The sequence below is a fragment of the Passer domesticus genome, chromosome 7, assembly GCF_036417665.1.
Source record: "Passer domesticus isolate bPasDom1 chromosome 7, bPasDom1.hap1, whole genome shotgun sequence".
In the NCBI taxonomy this organism is placed as follows: Eukaryota; Metazoa; Chordata; class Aves; order Passeriformes; family Passeridae; genus Passer; species Passer domesticus.
The window spans coordinates 54,290,807-54,309,949 of record NC_087480.1 but is presented as its reverse complement, the minus strand read 5'-3'; the positions used below and the strand labels follow the sequence as shown (position 1 = coordinate 54,309,949).

Sequence of the window (19,143 nt, the reverse complement as noted above, 5' to 3'; positions counted from 1 at the left end):
ATAGCCCGTTCCGGCATGGCCCGGCCTGGCATGGCCCGGCCCGGCGGCAGCGACGGCGCCCCCGCTGCCATGGCAACGCCGCCGCATCGCCGCACTGCGCCTGCGCGCTCCCCGCCCCCTGGCATTTTTAAACCCCCTGCGCGCGCGCTGGCGGTTGGTTTCGCCGGGGCGCGCTCTGATTGGCCGAGCCGGCCGTTCCCCGCCGCGCGCCCATTGGGCCGGAGCGGGCGGAGGGGGCGGGGTCTGCTCTCTGATTGGCCGGTGCGGGCAGAGGGCCGGCGGGGGCCGCAGAAGGCGCCGGGGCGGGCGGGACGCGGCGGGAGCGGCGGAGCCGGGCTTGGAGCCGGGCTTGGAGCCGGGCTTGGAGCCGGGCTTGGAGCCGGGCTTGGAGCCGGGCTTGGAGCCGGGCTTGGAGCCGGGGCGGCCACCGGGGCCGCTCCTCCCTCACGGCCGCTGCTCCTGCCCTCCGGAGCCGCCGCCACCGGTGCCGCTGCTCCCTCACGGCCGCTGCCTGGCCGAGCCGGGGGCTGCAGCGGGCGCTCCCCGCGCTGGGGAGAGGAGGAAGAGGAGCGGGCAGCGTTGCGGCCCTGCCCGGAGCCCGTTCGGCCCGGCCCGGATCTGAGGTACCCGGAGGGTCCGGATCGCCCCAGCCCCTCTGCGAGTGCGGCTCGGGCTATAAAGAGCTGTGGGAGAGGGGTGTGGGCTTCTGCTTCGTGCTTGTCAAATCGAAACAGTGGTGCTTTAAAAAATATTCTACAAATTTAAGTTTGAGGGTTGTAAAACCCAACTTTGAGCTTTTGGGTTTTAATGGGAGTCTTAAAGCCTTTAAAGCATCAGCAGTGGCTGAGTTCCTTGTAGAGCTGCCTTAAAAGTAAAGTTCTTTCCTGGCGAGTTGAAATGCAGAGGAAGCACCTTTGCTTGGCGAAGTTTCATGCTTGAGATAACTACAAAGAGATTTCTTGCTTGTTTGTTAAAAGGTATTGAGGTATTTGGCGAATTATATGGGCTGTCAATTGTTTTGTGTGTTGCTTTGTTTAGGCACCTCAAAAAAAATCTAATCCTGCTGGTGTAAATAAGTTAATGTGATTACACACTGATTTCTTCAGGGCTCTTTGAAGTCTGACTGCAAGTTTTGCACTATACCATTTGAGTTAAGCCAAGGCTTTATTTCAGAAGTCTTCAGAGTTTAAGTGGTTTGAACGCTCACTTGAAATACAAAGACTAAAACAGGACTTTGGGAAGCTGATCTAGTGTTAAATTTGCTAAATCAGTTTTTTTGTGCTATGGGAGTTTCTAATTAGTGATAACTTTTTTTTCTCCCTAACCTATATCCAAGTAGTTTTTCCTTAAGCTTTATCTTTAGGCTTGTATTTTGGCCTACACATCTTCCAAGGCTGCACAAAGAAACTGTCAGGTGGTCAGGAAAGGTTTTGTGTTGACTTTGTAACTCTGACAACTTTGTAGGACAAACTTTCTGCTTTGTTGGCCTGGACTTGAAACAAAAAAAAGTACCAATAGTTTCTGTATCTTATTTCTTGGTTTTCTTAGTGTTCCTTCTTTTAAGCATTGTAAGATAATGATGTACCTTAATCCATTTTTTTTCATCCCTGTGATCTTCCCAGATTTGTTCCCAGAAGGATGGTCCCTTTCAGTTTCCCTCTGTCCAAGTGTGCACTTTGGGACCCAGTCCCCATGGGCGATGCCATTGGTGCCCACATCACCTATTACAGGTATTGATACCCTTTTGGGGCAAGCTAAAGGTTAAAAAAATTATGGATTGTGTCATGCAAAGCCTCATTTTTCCTTTTGAGTCTGTTCTATGACAAGGCCCAAAGGAAAAGGAAGCAGTGTGTTTGTTATAAGCATATATAGGGATTTTCACTGGAAAGATTTCAGTTTCCTTTCCTTTGTATAACACAGTCCAATGGCTTGAAGGTGCATCAGTTTAAAGTAACTTAAAGTTTCTTTCCGCTTTCTTTGCATATGGATAAGTGATACTTCTTTTTTAACAAAGCATTGAAAAGAGTTTGTGAGTTAAACTTGCTTATTGTCTCTTTTTAGAAACCCCAAAATATGTCTGGTGGAGAAAACCTTGCGGCTTGCCTATCGCCACGCCAAGCAGAACGAAAAGAAATCATTTTCCTGTTTTCTGCTGGGCACCCTGGCAGTAGATGAAGGTAATTCTAAACATGAGGCAGACAGGCAGTATTGGTTGGTAGAACAAGCTGTTGTTAAGGAGCCCGAGTTGCTGCTCTTGGTCTCTAACTTCATTTATTTGTTTTGAAGATGGGGAAGGCGTAACGCTAACTGTAGATCGCTTTGATCCTGGCCGAGAAGTTGCTGGTGGTACAGGCAAAATTCCAACTGCAGCCCTTCCTGGAGACTTCTTGATTCCATGTGCAGTTAATGCCTGGGGACCTTGTTCAGATAATATAATAGTGCACAGCGTTGAAGATATCAGCTTGGCTTTCAAGGTAGGCAGCTCTTAGCAACTTTTGGGTCTCTTTAACAGTGAACTGTCTGCCAGGCAGGACACTGGACTATGCACAGAGCCTGATTTCCAGCACAGCAAGGTTGTGGCTGAACCAAGACTATGTAGTTAGTTGTTGTTTGAGTGTCATTGAAAAGTGTATTGGAAACCGGTAAAATCAGTTAATCCTCACAGGTGTTTAAGGATCACACAGTCTTTGATCTTGGATGACAATCTTGCTGACTGACCAAAGTTTTCCTGCTGATCTAACCAGCAAAACAAAAGCAATTTCAGCAAACTTACTTAAACAAGAGAAAACAGCTTTTTTGTGGTTTTTTTTCTCCTCAAAACTGTCATTAATCAGTTGCAGTATTTGGGCAGTTGTTGCTGAAGTGTTGCTAGGCAAGTGACCCGCCCAAAACGTGTAAAGTCCCATGTAGGTTAGCAGCCATAGCTGAAATGTGTGCTCTGCTGTAATCTATTAAATACACTTTCCATTCCTGTAGGCTTTTCCCTGTAGTTGTTGTGGTGTGTATTTTATAATACAAATGAAGCCTGCTTCACATCTGAACTTTCTCGTGATTATGCATCCAGATGCTAAATTACATATTTCTTGAATGCAAGTAAGAAAACTTTGACAAATCAGCTTGAGCCTTTTAGTTGTCTGCTATTATATTAATTTTTATATAATTAGGTAACCCCAGGTTTTCTGATACATCATAAAACAATGCTAAGGTGTGCATAGCTAATTTCCAAGTGTATTCTGCATTATTTGTTATATTCAGTAGAGCAGTGAGCTTTGGAGACCTGGGGTAATGGCTTTTTGTATATATTACCTACTACAGTAGTACCTGTGATGAATGATTTGAATTCCTAGTACAATAAATCTTGAATCATACAAAATAATTTAGTATATTTAACTCTTTTTCTTACTTCTAGGGTCTGCAGCAGAGTCTGTGCAGCAAAGAATCTCTGGATCTTTCTAAACTGCTGACTGTTAGAGCTCACATTGTTTTCACAGAAAACCTGGATAATCTACATTTTAATTTTTGCTGGGCTTCTCTTACTGTGGCCAATATTTTGGAATACACCCCTGTGAAGTCTGTCCCAATTATTCCAACAGCCCTAGCAAGAAATTTGACCAGTCCTATGAATATTGCACAAGTTCAAGGAACTTACAAATGTGGGTGAGTAAAGGGTGGTGCTAAAGCTGTCAAAGTTACCTGTCAGTTTCTTGCCTTTCCTAAAGGAGTGAGTAGGAGAAATCTCAACTGTACTTTGCTTTTTAGTAAAATAACTGGCATAAAAATGGCATGTCTTCTGGCCTTGGGAATGTATTAAAGGTTATGAACAAGAAACTGGAAATGGGGTGGAGCAAAAAGATTAAGTTTGAGTAGGAGTTCTTGCTTTTGGCTTCAGTGAGAGGATCTTCCTGCTGGGGCAGGAGAACACACCTCTAGTTAACATAATAAATATAAACAGCTTCCAGCTTTTTAAACACCATCAGTGCTTGCCCTACAATGAAAAGCAGATGAATGCAAACCAAAGCTTGTTTTTTGTTAATTGTGCTTCTGAGATGGTATTGGGAAGTCATCATTCTGTCTGGTAACTAATTTAATAGGGTGAACAAAGGATAGATCAGAGAAATAGTGTGGAGCAACTGAATATCTTTTTATTTGTACAGGGACTTCATGAATGCCTCTCTGAAAGTTACTCTTCAAATTTAACATGACTTGTACTTGGGGATTTGTTATGAACACTACAAATAGTACTATGTAATTTTTGTCCTTGATAAGTCTTTGATGCACAGGGAATTGCTGAAAACTGGGGAGCTGCTGTTAAGTGTGGAGTGAGAGCAGTTTTGACCTTTAATTTTTTTCCCTAAATTTCTTTTCTTACAGTATTTTCTAAACTTGTACTTAGCTCTTCAGGATTTTTCTTCTGAAAAACTGCCTTCCAAAATACTGAAAAAACCCAACTTCTGCTTTCTTTCAGCTACCTTACTATGGACCAAACACGGAAATTGCTTTTACTGCTTGAGTCTGATCCCAAGGCTTATGCTCTGCCATTAGTTGGAGTGTAAGTGTTTGTCCAGATTAATACACACATTGATCTGAGATGTATCTGATGGATTACATACTAAAAATTTGGTAACAGAGCTGTCTCTAATTAGATTTTTTTCTTCTTTCTAGTTGGCTGAGTGGAGTTACTCATATCTATAGTCCTCAAGTCTGGGCCTGTTGCTTGCGATATTTGTTCAGTTCTTCAATTCAAGAAAGGCAAGTCACTTTTATAGGTAAAACATAGAAGCTATTGGCTGCCTAAAAAAGTATTCCACAGAAATGCATGACAGCATGGGCTCTGATCAAAGATATTTGAGGAAATGCTATGGTTTATATGTTGTATAGGGGTAAAGCAGTCTGGTTTAAATGTTCTTTTTGGTTTTGGCTTCTGCACAAAAATTTTCTGTGACTGAGATGTTGGAAAGCTGAGCTGATATCTCAAAGTCAGAAGAGGGTGAATATTAATATCCTTAAGGTCACTGCATTTTAGTTTAAATAAGAAGCCACAAGAGGAAATAGTAGTTTAAACAGTGGTAGGGTTTTGGTTTTGAGCTTTTCTTAGGGGTATTTTCTTTGAGATAAGTTTTTTTCCTGGTTGTGCCTGACCAACATATTGAAGCATATTGATTTACAGCCTATTCTGTCCTGTTATGACTTCCTGTTAAATGTTCAGGTTTTTTAAGAGTGTTTGCATTCTGGGGTATTTTTTCATTGTAATGTTAGAGGATAATAATTCCTCATAGTCTAGATATTTTCACTTGTAACATTTGCAACAATTCTATTTGTATGGAGCTGGGAGAGAGTTCAGGTATTTATAGTTTGAAACTGTACCTCAGGTAAATGAGACTCTAAAATATGCTGTATGCATAAGCACTTCTGATTGACCACACTTATTTTTAAATTATGAAATACAACCACGTTTGGTGAACAGATGTGTCTGCAATTACAAAATAGACTTCTTTCCCTTAACAACTGAAATATGTCCAAACACAGATAAGAGACCAATTAGATTATTAGATAGGCAAGTTGGATGCTTGACTCTCATTAACTTTCACTGATGCCATCATGGAAGTGGATTAAGAAGATTTGATGAACCATGCAAACAGCATTAACCTCTGCAGCCTAACTGCTTAATCTGTGCATCATACATTTTTAACTCTTTAAGTTGTAAGTAAACTTTGAAGTTGCATGAATATGTTTTTCAAGCATTCTGTTTCCACTGCTTTTTCCATTGTGTATATTGTTTAATGAAAAAGCAAACAAATAAAAAAAACCATAAACAAGCATGTTACAAGTGCTATATAAAAAGAAAAACTGTTCTGAAAGTAGTACTACCTTTTACTGGAAACACACATTGTTGTAATTATCCTTGAACTCATGTTAAATGCTGATTGCCGTTACTCGCTATTCTCAACTTATAGAAAAAAAAACTTCAATATAATTTTCTAAAAAATATCTTTTTGCTAACGAATGTTTAGGGATAACTGAGTCAGTAAGTGTCTTTATAATGCACTTTCAACTGAACACTAAAAAGAAAATAAAACATAATATCATTCTTACAGATGTTTTCTTCTGTTTTGTTTGAACTCTTCCAGGAATTCATTTAAAGTACTAAGTGATCGTAAAGGTTTGAAATACAAAGGGCATGGATTATTCCCATTTCTCTACTTTTCCTTGATTCTTGCATGTGGTTACAGTCATAAATCCATCTGCTAACTATCTAGAGCTAAGCACCATTCAAAATGCTGTGATTCACCAGTTTGCTAAACTGTGGGGGAAATTTGCTCACTGTACTGAAAATCTAAGGGCCTTCTTCACGTTTAAGTTACTTAAAGATGTGCTTTTTCTTCTATTTTAGGGTTTTCTCAGAATCTGGGAGTTTTCTTATTGTGCTTTATTCATTGACACACAAGGAACCAGAGTTTTATGAGTGTGTTCCATGCAGTGGGCAGACAGAGCTGGGGTTTCAGATCCTCACTTGCCGTGAAACAGTTCATCTCTTCAAAGTAAGTGTCTTGCTTTCCTCCTGCATCATGGTACTACAAAATTTGCCTTAAAAGAGTCATTATGATGTGACCCAAATGGATCTGCCGTGTTTGAAAATTATGTAGCTCTATAAAGCTGCTTTTTCCTAGGGACTACTATAAATTCAGTTTGTCCCTCAAATTGAGAAATGACTTCCAAAGTCATCACTGCTCACTTTCCTAATTGCATTAAGCATCTGTCTTTTAAGTATACCATGCTGTGTTGTTCTTGGTTAGTGTTCCTTCCTGCTAGTGACCTTCTGGCCTTGTGAGCAGACTCAGACTTCCTGCAGCATTTGTTACTCTGGTGTGCTGTACCTTGGCCACATCTAACAGCTGCTCTGGGTGATGCTTGCTGGAGAGCAAAGCTGAGTGTTGTGCTTTGCTTGAAGTTGAATGCAAAAGGGAATTCAGAGGTTACTAATTTCATCAGTTTTATTAATGGAAAACTTTATCTTTGTGCAAAGTAACTGTCTGAAAGAATTTGAGATGTCTGGGAGATGGCTAGTGAAGTTTGAAGAAGTTCTAGGAAATCTCAGTTCCTTATGCGTTTTCCTAGGCTTGTACAGAACCTGAAGTTGAGCTGTTAATTTGCTCAGTAAGTGCTGCTGCTCTCAGAGAAGCAGTCAGTGTAATGTGTGTGCTATGCTGTGTACTCATTTCTCTTCCCAACTGAATTTCCTTGTCAGGGCTGCCTTCTCCCTTAGCCTAGGGACAGCTCAGCTTTCTGGAGCGACAGATCTCTCCACAGGAGCTCATGTCTGTTGTTTCCAGGAGTTGCCCAGCTGTGGTGTGTGAAACAGTGCAGGAACGTTTGCTGTTTCCTGTAGTGGTGGCAGCCCTGGAGGAGTATCTGAGCAGTTACAGTGAGGAAGCATCTGCTCATGACTATAATTAGCCCAACTACTTTACAGAGTAGCGGGGGAGCAGTGTTAAACAGGAAGGGAAGTTGCCTGCTTCCTTGTAGTGCTGAAAACTTTGAAAGTAGGGGACAAGTAGCAAATAATCATATAAATGTCCTTAAAGCTGTTTCTTTGGGAGTAGTACCTCAGTGATTGAAAGTTTGAAGGTTTCGTGCTTCACAAATATGGAACATTTCATTCCAGAATGTTGAACCATCAGACAAGAGCCCTATCCAGTTTGAGTTGAGTGGAGAAAACCAAAATGCGGAAACTGAGTTCTTCAGCAGAATTTGCAAGAAACTTCCAATCAAAAGGTAAATCTCTGAGATGCTGTTTATGTGCAAAAATGAAATATTTATTGGATGAGGGTTTTGATCTATGCTGTGTGTCAGTTGAGCTGTGCATACATTTTCTTGCATTAAAATCTCTGTGTGTGCTTTTATTTATTGCTACAGTTAATATTTTTCAAGTAAGATGGTCAAGCTGTCTGTATTCCAAAAAATCCTACTTGGTAGTGGTGGTTTTAATTTATACAGTGGATGTTTCTAAAAAGGCTTCCTCACTGATGAGGTTTAGTTCACTGTATTAAGTTTTAAGTGAGCTCTGTCCTTTGAAGCAAATCTCTAATTGAAATCTATTTAAGTCAAAAAAATTCCTTTTTTCTTCCCACTTTTCAGAGCTCCAAGACCCAGATAGGTTGAAACTTAGTGATTTTTAAGAACCTGGCTTATCCATCAAATTTTTATCTATGACTAGAAGATGGCCTTTATTTTCCTTCAAACAATGTTACAATCTTTACTGTAGCACCTCCTATCTTTTTACTGTCTATCAGTGCTTTGCTGTTAGAATGTCACTTAAAAGGTGTGTTTGTGTGATGCTGTGAGGAGGGAGGGTTTGTATCTTCTTACCCAAAAGCAGCTTTTCTATTTTCATTGTTTCATCTTAGAACTGTTTGCTGGGTTAACTGCCCAGCTAACCAGGGAGAAGATAGATGGCAGCTGCTTCTTAGAAAAATTATTCACTGTAGATGGCACGTTGAAAAACGTGAGGTGTCAAGTTACTGCTGCCAAATCTGACAAGCAAACATTTTTACTTTGATTTATTTTGGTTTCAGTCCTCCCCAAGGCTCTTCACCCAGCAAGTTGTCAGCAAGTGATCACGACTCTGGTGTGGAAGATGAGGATTTATCCCCCAGACCAATTCCAAGTCCTCACCCAGTGAGTCAACAGGTAACTAAATAAGTAGTTGCTCTGGGTATCTTGGATGTGACACTTGAAGCAGCAAAACTCATTGTAAGGGAACTGGACAGTGTAAAGCTTCTTTCTCTAAGTCCTAGCAAGGGAAAACAGAATTGAAGAAATTAACAGTGAGTCCCACTCCTGTAGTTAATCTGCCATTTTTCTAGGATTTTAGACACTTTAAATTCCTGTACATGCTGTGATTTGGGAACAGAGAGAGTAGTTTCTATTTTAGGAATCTCACTGTTGTTGAATGGAAGAGCTGTAATGTCTGAGACAGAGACAGCGAGCTCTTGTGTTCTTTTTATTTCATTACCCAAAAGATCTGCTCTGTCCTTTTTTCACTAAGTGTGTACAAATAGAATAAATACCAGCCCTTGTACAGCATAGGTCTAGAAGGATGTGGTAATTGTGTATAAAATGTGTTCTGTTGCAGCTATCTCCTGGATCTAATAATAGTAGGAAGGGACACAGAGTCCACCTCTAGAAGGGAAATATCCATATTCTGAAATGTACTCCTAAATGACATGGAGCATTCATTTGGCAGACATGGCTGTTACACTATATGAAAACAATTTTCCCTTACAAATGATCCTAGAGATCTTGCTGCTTTTTCTGGATTCTCCAGTCTTCTAGGAATATGTTTAACATGTGGTTGGTTTGGAAGCTGATGATCGTTGTATATTGATTTTAAATAAAAACATTTTATTTGAGGAAATTCTGCATTTGAAGAGCAGACAATGTTTTAAAATTATCATACATGTGTGTAATTGTCCCTTCAGGTTACCAGAATTTTTCCTTCAGTGCCAGAGCTGTCACTCATTTTGGATGGGAGTTTCATAGAATCAGGACAATCATCGAAGCCTGTGGGGACTTCAGGTGCTAAAAGTCTGCCCACAGTGCCAAATCAGCCTATTAAAAAGAAGTGTTGCATGAGATCTACATGTCACCCCAGCCAGCACTCTGAAGACAGGCAGAACTTTCCTGCTAATATGGGAGATCCCACTTTGAGACGATTGCCAAATCCTATAAACCAGAAAATTCCAGCTTCAATGCCTCATAGAGGAAATCCAGCTCTGCTACAGCAGCAGGTGCAGTGTAAGAAGGCTTCCCCTCAATCAAGAAAAAGTTCAGGATCATCTTCTCCTTCAACCCCTTGTAGTGGGCCTTCCCCAGATACATCTGTGCACCACCCCAGAAAGCCATTGGAAAAACTTGTATTGAATCCTGAGAGTGGCACACCTCAGGGAGAGCCTCTGCCTAGGAGAACATCAACATCTGCTTCCAAGCAGCTCCCTGCTGTTACACAGCCAGTCCTCCACAGCTCTGCTTTGTCACCACAGAGCTGCAGACAACCACCAGATCTGCAGGTGCCAGTTCAAGTGCCACCTTCCTGTCCAGCATGCAGCTGTCAGTGTCCTGCTTCTCTCCAGTACAATCCCCTAAACCCATGGCAAGGAGCTGGGAAAATGAGCCCCAAACACGGAGCGGAAATCCAACCGGAGATGGCTCAGCAAAATCCTTGTGCGGTGTTCCATCAAAATATCATTTGCCCAAACGTTTGCTGCAACCCTGGATATGCCACGAGCAGCCCTATGAATGTGAGATATCCTGGGAAAACAGGGAGCTGTTCTCTTGACAGTGGCTTATCACCTGGAGTAAGGATGGCATCGAGTGCGAGCCCCTCGAGCGTGCAGTGCTGTGCAGCCCACTCCCCGTGCCTGCACACGCCTGCTCCTGCAGCAGCCCCAGATAATGGCATGATGGGATTATCTCCAGATGCATACCAGCTCCTTACCCAGCAGGACAGACAACTCAAATTACTGCAAGCTCAGGTTTGTGGAAATGTCAGCTTTCTCCTCTGCCCTCTCAGTGATTGTGCTTTGATAGTTCCCCTGCTAAAGGAATTAAATTAACTGTTGACTATCCGTGTTGGAACAAGGGAGCCTGTCATCCCAGCTCAGTCTGGGCATGGAGAGGGGACTCCATTAGCTCTACCAATTGATGTCCCTTTAAAAATTATGTGACTTATAGCTAATGAAATTTTGCATTATTTTTGTGGTATTTCCATAACCTTCCATGAAGGTTATTTTTAGACCGTTAATGCAAACTGATACACTTTCTGTATAAGTGCTTTTATAGTTATATGCTTGTCCATGTAAAAAAAAAAAAAATTGCATAGGCTATAGGCTTTGGAATTATTGTAAATAATAAAGCACAGAATGTTCTCATATGTTGCTTTTTCCACCTTCAAGTCTGCAGCTCCCTTGAGCTGTTGCTTTGAAAACTTAAGTTGTCTGCATCAATTCCTGGTTCATCAGGTCTTTTCTGTGCTAGAAAACTGGACTTTTGGGGGTCTTGCTGTGCTCTGCTGCCCCACCAGGTCAAGTTTCTTCAAAATACCAATCCCTTGATCAACCTTCTGGCCCTGTATTTTGCAGGGTATGATTTGGGGCTGAAGAGCCAGAGTTTAAATTTTGCTGCTGATGATGAACAATACAAACAGAAAAGTTTGCAGTACTTGAACTAGAAAATGACAGCTGGAATTTGTTTTTGGTACAGTTCCTGTATGTAAAGTCAAGCTCCCAAAGCAGGGGTTGTGCATGAGGGAAACCCCTCCTTGCTGCTGCCTTCACTGTTACTGTATTTCTCCCTGGAGCTGCAAGCTAATCGGTGGACAGGGTGGAAGAAAATCCTAGAGAGAAGATTGCCTGGCAACGTTAATTTTATCATTTAATTGCTTAGCTTTGTAATTAATACTAAGTTGGTGTAGGGACAGTTGGCATATAAATGCTTGGCTGGTAAGTCGGTTAATAGGCTTTGTGTGTGAATGAAAGGGAAGGAATCCTTCCAGCAAGTGTGGTGCAAACAGGCTTTACCCAAGTTGTCTTGGTGCTGCCTCTGCCAATGTGCTTAAAGATCTTCTTTGCTAGCTCTGCCAACATCAAAATTGGTGTTTTGATTTATGCTGTGTGCACTGCTGAGAACTGGAAGATGTTCAGACTGCTGTGGCAGAGCAGCCTGTATTTGAATCCAGATCTTAGCAGAACCCAATTAATTCACTTTTGCCTGTTACAGCTGATGTTTTATTGTGCAGATCCTAACTTTGTGATGACTGTTACAGATCCAGCGCTTGCTGGAAGCCCAGGCTCGCCAGGAGGGCTCCTCGGAGGCGGCAGCAGCCCGGGCAGAGCAGGAGAAGCCAGGGGAGCTTGTTTCCATGGAAACACAGACCTCGCCGCCCCCGAACCACAGGAGAAGTGTGAGCGTTGCCGTGAGCACAGGTAACGCCTCGTTCTTTAAAACACACTGGCATCGCTTTTTTCTGGACTTCTTTTTGTTTTATTTGGGCATGGAGGAAATGTTTGGCAGAAATGCTGCAGCTGTGCAAACATGCTCCTAGATCCTAAAAACACCTAAGCTGTTGAGGTGTTATTTGCAAGTTTAGGCTGGAGTTACTTTGTCTTTGATTGCCATCACTGAAAGAGTTCTTTTTCCAATAGCTTTAGAAAGGTGTTCTATTTGAAATGGTGTCTTGTTGAAATGTAACTCCACATCTTTTTTTATTTAATACACTGTTTTGGAAAGTAATAGCTTCTATGCCATATAGTGCTCCAATAAATATATTACTGATGTTATTTGTAAATCATGCATGAAGAGGAGATTGTATTTGCTTTAGTTTAGGGGAGTTATGCAGCTGTATCTGTACAGCTGCATATTAACATATTGGTTCCTGTTAAATCCATGGAAATGTTGTGCTTAGTCTGGAGGAAACTTTGAAACAGGCTCAAGGTCAATGCATTAAAATTATTTAATAAAACCATTTCTTTTCATCAAGTATGCTTTGGAAGAAGCTAGGATTTGAATGATGTTTTGGCAACTGTTAGCTGATTTGAACTGTAAATCACTTTTAAAATAATGAGAGAAATGTGAATGGGAGAAAATTATTCCTCTAGCTATAGGAATCCAAAGGGTCTCAGAAGAAAGTAATGACTCTTCCTAAATAGTTAAATCTCTAATTTTGTCCTAGGTGCTAGTTTATTTTGGAATACAACTTCAGAAAAACAAGGCAACCCCATACCACAAGGGAAAAAAGAAGATGGAGAGATTTCTAAGGAGGACATAAACATTTCAATTAATGCTGAACAAGATGCAAGTAATACAAGTATTGCTTCGTCCTTAAGGGTGGTTGACATGCCCAGCTTTGTGGAGAGTATTCACCTTGTGGAAGAAGGAGCTAATCAGAACACTCCCCAGTAAGTAACAGAAACACCCTGTGCTCACATAATGTGCTGAACTGCCTTATGTAAGTTATTACTTCTGTAATATTTTTTCCTTCAGGAGTTATAAATAGTCTGACCTCAGCTGTTGTGTTCTCTCCCTTCTTTATTTTTTAATTATGCTTGGAATTGTACAGCTCACCAAAAGACATCTGCCTTTAGAGTCTGCATTTATCAGTCATGCAGGTTTAGCTACCTGTCAGCAGCAGCTGATGGCAAAAGCCTTCAACTTACAAAAGCATGCACTGTACTGGAAACATTGCTTTTCTTACCTTAAATCCTGACTGAAAAGGGGATGCTGCTGTAGTCAGTTGTTTTCCTACAGTTGTTTTTCCTTGTGAGCATTCAGAACACTTCCAGTTCTGAGGGGTTTGGGCTGAGGTGTTTATGATTATGTGGCTGTTCCTTGAATTTCTCTTTATTTTATGCCTGATTACTTTGTGTGTGGTGCATGCAGATACTGACTTCACTGCTGTTAATTTAATTATTTTTAAGTTCAATTGCTTTATAGTGCAGTGACTAATCTCAGACTAATTTGGGAAGTGGTTTTAAAAATATTTTTAATTATCTATATGGATGCTATTTCTGCATAGGGATAGCTCAACAATTTAGCACTTTAGTGATCTAATATTGCCTATGTATAAAAAGCCAAAGGAGGGGGAATGCCCTTCCAGTTAAATTAGGAAAAATTATGGTAATTAAGCTGTAACTTAACTATTCATAGTCCTTGATTAAAGTGCTGTCTGCACAACATTTCTGGTAGCAGTAGATGTTTGGATTCAGATCAATCTTATGAACATTGTATTTTAGGACAATAGCATCTTAAGGTTCTCTTCAACTCAGCTTCATAAACCAGTAAAATAGCTGTAAAGTATCTTATAGTGAGAATGTAGAGCATCACCCAGATTCCTTTGAGGAGGAGGAGGGGAACATTTTTGGGAATGATGAATAATTGCTAGTGTAACAGTAGCTGATAACCTACATTGACTATCTGGTATGTCACGTGGTTTAAATCTTATCGCTTTCAACACAGGCAATTGATCAGTTGAGTTCTGAAATTCCCTTATCTTACACTTGTCTCCTCAGGAGGAACAGGAAGGGGGAGGAGGGTTGCTTGAGGATCTTCTTGGGATGATAGTAGTATTGATATGTCTGGTCTCCAAAGGCTTATGCAATGCACACACCAGTGAGGGGGGTGCAGAGCATTGTGTTATAACTCATTCAGTGTTTAGCCTTTATAGCTCCTCTTTCACATCTCTTATTGAAAAATACTTCAGCCAGGTGTTTGTTCTCAGTTTGTGATACTCAGTGTGCATGTGTGTAATTGTAACTGTCTTTGAGAAGTTTTTAAACTGCCACAAGAATCCCGTGGTAAATTATGTACCTTGGTAAAAGCAGCTTTTTTAATAAGTCATGTGTCAGAGCATACATGCTGCTAAAGGCTTATAAGTGATATGCTGAAAACATAAATTCCAAATTGCTAATAACTTTCCTTTCATCTGGTTTAAGTCATAGTGTGTCACTGAGTTTTGACTAGTCCAGAGATACCATTGCCACTTTCAAAACATCTTTTGGAAAACTAGCTGGGCTGTTTTAGTTGCACACTTGGAGATCTATTTCCTCAGTCCTCAAATGACTTTTGACACTTTTGACTGCAGAAAGGAGCAAAGACTTGAGCAGCAGGCAAAACTAAAACCCCTTAAGATCGATTGTTCTCCTTCTCTGATGTGCATGAACAAATAAAGTACATATCGTGGTAATGATGCTTATGCTGTTGCAAGGAGGTATGTAGCTATCTTGGTGTTCTCTTCCAGAACTGGAAACATTTCCCAAGCACTCGTTCGTGGTTCATCCTTGGAAGAAAGTGCCAGTGTGTCTTTACAGAAAGAGCCATCGGAGGGAGCCAGGAGCCAGGTGGTGGTAACAAGTGAGCCGAGCTCGGAGCCACCCTCCTCGCTGCTGCCTCAGCAGCCCTCAGAGCAGCTGAAGCTTTACCAGGACTTACTGGTAACTCATGCACGTTTTATATTCTGCACTGAATGCAACAGTCAGAACAGCACCCTGCTGAACTTATGATGTGGTATTGGCATGAATGAAAGCTGCTTGTGGTTTTCAAATTCACATTGTGCTCTACAGAAAACTCCGAGTTTGTGGTTCTTCAATTTTTTTAAAATGTTTAAGTGGTTATTTTGTACTTCTCTTTCATGCATGCACTGAGTACTTTCTATTATCTAATAGATAATATTTTTTTAATTCAAGGACATCAGCTGATAACTTCCCAAATTAGTGGCCTTTAAAATAACACAGCATTTTATCTTCAAGTCCCTTAAAGGGCAGATATTTTCATCTTGAAGAATATCAGTATGTGATGTGTTTAAATTCAGAACAGACCCTTATAGAAAGCTTGAAGTGTAACATGTTCCAGTGTTTGACTACGCTGCTGTGAGTTCAAGTGATTGCATCTGAACTGTATCTGAATTTGCCTTCTTTGTCAGAATAAGCTATTAACCCATCAAGTTGTATTTGGAGTTGTGTAAGAGTAAGTCAGAATTTTGGTATTTGATAGTCCCTGTATGTCATTATGTTCTTGCTATGTGCTCCCTTTTTCTGTAGGGCCAAGTAAAGCACCTCTTAAAGACCACAGAAGAGCAAGATCACTTGCCTTTAAAATCAGGATTTGTTGTTGATGATGGTCCTACGTGTCAGAACATTGATGATACAGCAGAAGTGGCTTCAGAGACTGACACAGGAGAGGTGGACAAAGAGAGTGTCATTAGTGCCACACTCAAACAGCTGAGGAGTCTTGGAGTGACAGTGGACTCACCTGGCAGTATGAAGGAAAAGACACACAAAGTGGAGAATGCCAGGTAAAATGCTGGTGATTTTGAGTAGTAATGTGCAGAACCAACTGAAAATGGAGATTGGGCTCAACGAGTCAAGAGAAGACTGTTCCCTGCTACTAGGATTTGGGTGCTTGATCTACACTTCCTCCAAAATTGAAACAGTAGTTTGTGCTTTGGGCATTTCAGATAGGTTTAAGAGCTCTGTTAGAAAATCTCAGAATATTTAAATAGAACACAAGTAGCTCTTGCTGCTAGAGCATTTGGTAGTTCTTAAAGGGTCGTGCAGGCAATGCCCATAGCTTCCCTGTTATTCTAGGGAAATTCTTTGGTCTGTGTCCAAGTATTCCAGAGCAACTCTGCACTTGGGACAATGAACATTAAGCAGCTGTGTATTTTGTCATTGCTTCTTAACCTTTGTCTTGCTCTTTACCAGTATATGTGAAATTGTTATTGGGGCTTTGGTGCCTAATCAAAACTGGTTCTGTGCTAATTGCTTGTTATTGTGGGTGCTGTGCCTTGAGCAGAGAAAGTGCTGGGGAGGGAAACAACAGCCTTGTTGAAACAGAGGAAGGAACAGAGAAGTAACTTCTGAAGGAGAGTTTTTAGGCACAGGAATTTACTTGCATAGCTGTGTAGGCATAGGCTGACTGCCTGGTACAGCTTCACTTTCATCCTTATTGTCTTCTTGATCCTAGTGTGTAGCTGTTATGTAAACAAAAAATCTAACCACCTCCTAATTAATCTTCTCCTCAGCCATGTGTCAAAAGCTGTTTGCAGTCATACAGTTTCTAACCTCTTTCTCTCCTTTTCACTTGTATTTTATTGGGTGATTGTCTGGGATTTCTGGCCTACCTTCCTGGCTGGAGTCTGTCAGTGTTCTTTTAATGTCCATAACATGTTAACATGTGAACCCATAAGGCAAAACTGGAACTCTTGGGGGTTTTTTCTTCAAACCTGGGGAGTGGGGTGGAGTTCTTCCTTCTGCCACTTTCAAGATTGATAAACAATTCTGAGAAAAGGTCTACAGCTCAGTAGAGAAGGAAACAACAGTGCAGCTCCATAGCATAATAAGTGGTTGTTGTTGTTGAGCCAGTTTATTCTCCCTGGGCAAACTTGAGAATTTGTGCTCAGTGAAATAAGAAGCCTCTTAATTCTTAATATGAAGAGCTGGGGTTTATGAACTAATATATGATGTGTGAACTAAATGCAATGCTTTACAACCATTACTGGTGTACCAGAGCTTTAAACACCTGATATATATACAAGAAATTGCTGTGCCAGGCAACAGAACAAATGAACATTGCTCATTTGAAGAGACTTCAAAAACTAGAAGCTTGTAGGCTTCTGGAAACAGATGCTATGTCAGAGTTTCTGTAAAAATCCTGGAATTACCATGCATTGGGAAAGGTGTTCTTGGTCTCAGTCATTTGGCTTGTATTTCTAGCTATAAAATTTGGGCTGGAAGGTAGAACTTGGAATTGTAGGATCAGACACACAATGTCTCATTCACTGGTGAGAAAAGACCAAGAGTTCAAACCTGCTTTAAAACCAAAACCAGCACTGTAACCTGCTAGAGATGGGTGGTTCTTCATATGAGTGTGGTGTGTATTGAAGGAGAAGGGAATATCATCCATCCTCTGGCAGTGTGTGGATACTGTGAGGGTGAGTAGCTGTTTTCATTATGTGCAGATGGTATGATCTCAGTCCTGATGGGGTTGTGTTCAGAAGAAAGGAGAAATCGGTACAGTGAGCAAAATTGTGAAATGGATGCTTTTCCTCTAATGCTAAGGTAACGTTTTGATGCTTTATTTCAGCATCTTGGCGTGCATAAGTCCTGAAGCAGTGGTGCCTGGATTAAATTCCATGTTACTTGCTAATGTCAGCATGTGTCCCAACGTTGTTGATCTGAGCATGGAAGCAAATGCCATAGCCCTGAAATACCTCAGTGAAAATCAGCTATCCCGACTGTCTCTCAGTCGCTCAGGCCAAAATCCTCCCACAGATTTCTCCTTCCAAGACGTCTTGCAAACAAATACAGACAAGAGCATGGTGGGTCTGAGTTTAATTTCACCCAACAACATGTCCTTTGCCACCAAGAAGTACATGAAGCGATATGGGCTGATACAGGGCAGTGACAGCAGTGAAGATGAAGAGGAACTGCAGGCTCAAGATGGCAATTTTGGCACTGTCAAAAGCAAAAGCATGCCAGACAAAAACTGTGCCCCTGCATTGGACAGCTTCAGCCACCAGACTGAATTACCCAAAAGAGTGGATGGAAGACTTCCCATTCACCTAAAAAGTCACAGCAGAGAGTTGGCTACTAATGTTTCTCCACCAGAATTAAACAGCCCTGTGCTAAGAAACATTACAAATGAAATTTTTCCTCCCAGAATAGATCAAGCAGATGAAAACTCACTTCAGTTCCTAAAGGATTTAAAATCAAAAACCAGATTGTTACCTGGGAAGGTTGAATTCACTGAACAGCCTGTCAGGACAGATGAAGGAGACACTCAGGCCTTCCGTGGAAATCTGCACACTCCAACTCTTGAAATGTTAAACCAGTCAAACAGCATCAACTCTGTTGGCACCATTCTTGATGTCAAACAACTCAGGCAATTACCAAAGCTGTTCTGAACATCCCTTGAGATGGCTGCAACCACTGCTTCAAATCAGAGGGACCTCTCTGTAAAAGAGTACAGGAAACCACGGATTGAGCTCTCTTTGAAGAGGCCACTCTTGTAGCAATGTAAAACTTGCAGAACTGGGTTTTCAGCCAGCTCAGGGACAGCCACCTCAAAGTGCCTGGCTGAGGCAGTGCTGATCAGCATAGACATATGTGTGCACTTTTGTTTACAGTTGGTTTGATTTTAAAGCATATTGAAGGTGAATGAACCTGAGCCCAAGATGTACTTTTGACATAATTTTAACAGTGGTGATTACTTAAATGTTTTCTTTTGTTGACTTTTTAAAAACAGACTTTTCCATGTTTGTGCCAACTGCTCTGCCACTGATAATGTGGCAGAGCAGGGGTAGCAGAGCTAAAGCACTAATTTTTAGAAGTTTGCTGAAATGGTTGGATTCCTGTTTGTGGGTTATGTCTGTGGGGAAGGGAAATATAACTTTGACTTTATTTTGCATAACATTATTTTGAATTCAGCCAAAATGGCACATGTAACTCTCTGTATCATGAAATCTTGGAAGGAAATGGGGGAAAGCTGGCACTTTTAAGACTTGTAATTTTTTTCACCTCTATATTTTCTATTTATTTAAAATTACATACTGCTGATAAAGGTCAAAGGTTTCATTAAAAAAATTAATCTTCA

The 19,143-nt window shown here is 41.1% G+C and overlaps 1 protein-coding gene across 1 annotated transcript; it reads left to right on the top strand.

Moving 5' to 3' along the window:
* The first annotated feature begins 15 nt into the window (after positions 1–15).
* On the top strand, positions 16–19,143 carry STIL (STIL centriolar assembly protein). Its single transcript, XM_064428790.1, has 16 exons — positions 16–623; positions 1,623–1,730; positions 2,062–2,177; positions 2,287–2,474; positions 3,410–3,657; positions 4,466–4,549; positions 4,663–4,749; positions 6,392–6,539; positions 7,664–7,773; positions 8,574–8,688; positions 9,480–10,532; positions 11,822–11,981; positions 12,728–12,953; positions 14,792–14,984; positions 15,591–15,844; positions 17,635–19,143. Exons 1-16 carry the CDS (start codon positions 16–18, stop codon positions 18,452–18,454), a joined length of 4,518 nt encoding a protein of 1,505 aa, XP_064284860.1. The 3' UTR covers positions 18,455–19,143.

What these genes read in the sequence shown, in the direction of transcription:
- STIL (XM_064428790.1), top strand. Translation starts at nt 16, where the DNA reads ATGGCCCGGCCTGGCATGGCCCGGCCCGGCGGCAGCGACGGCGCCCCC. An exon ending in ATATCAGCTTGGCTTTCAAG is followed by an intron (nt 2,475 to 3,409) that starts GTAGGCAGCTCT and finishes TCTTACTTCTAG; the next exon opens with GGTCTGCAGCAGAGTCTGTG. An exon ending in AAACAGTTCATCTCTTCAAA is followed by an intron (nt 6,540 to 7,663) that starts GTAAGTGTCTTG and finishes ATTTCATTCCAG; the next exon opens with AATGTTGAACCATCAGACAA.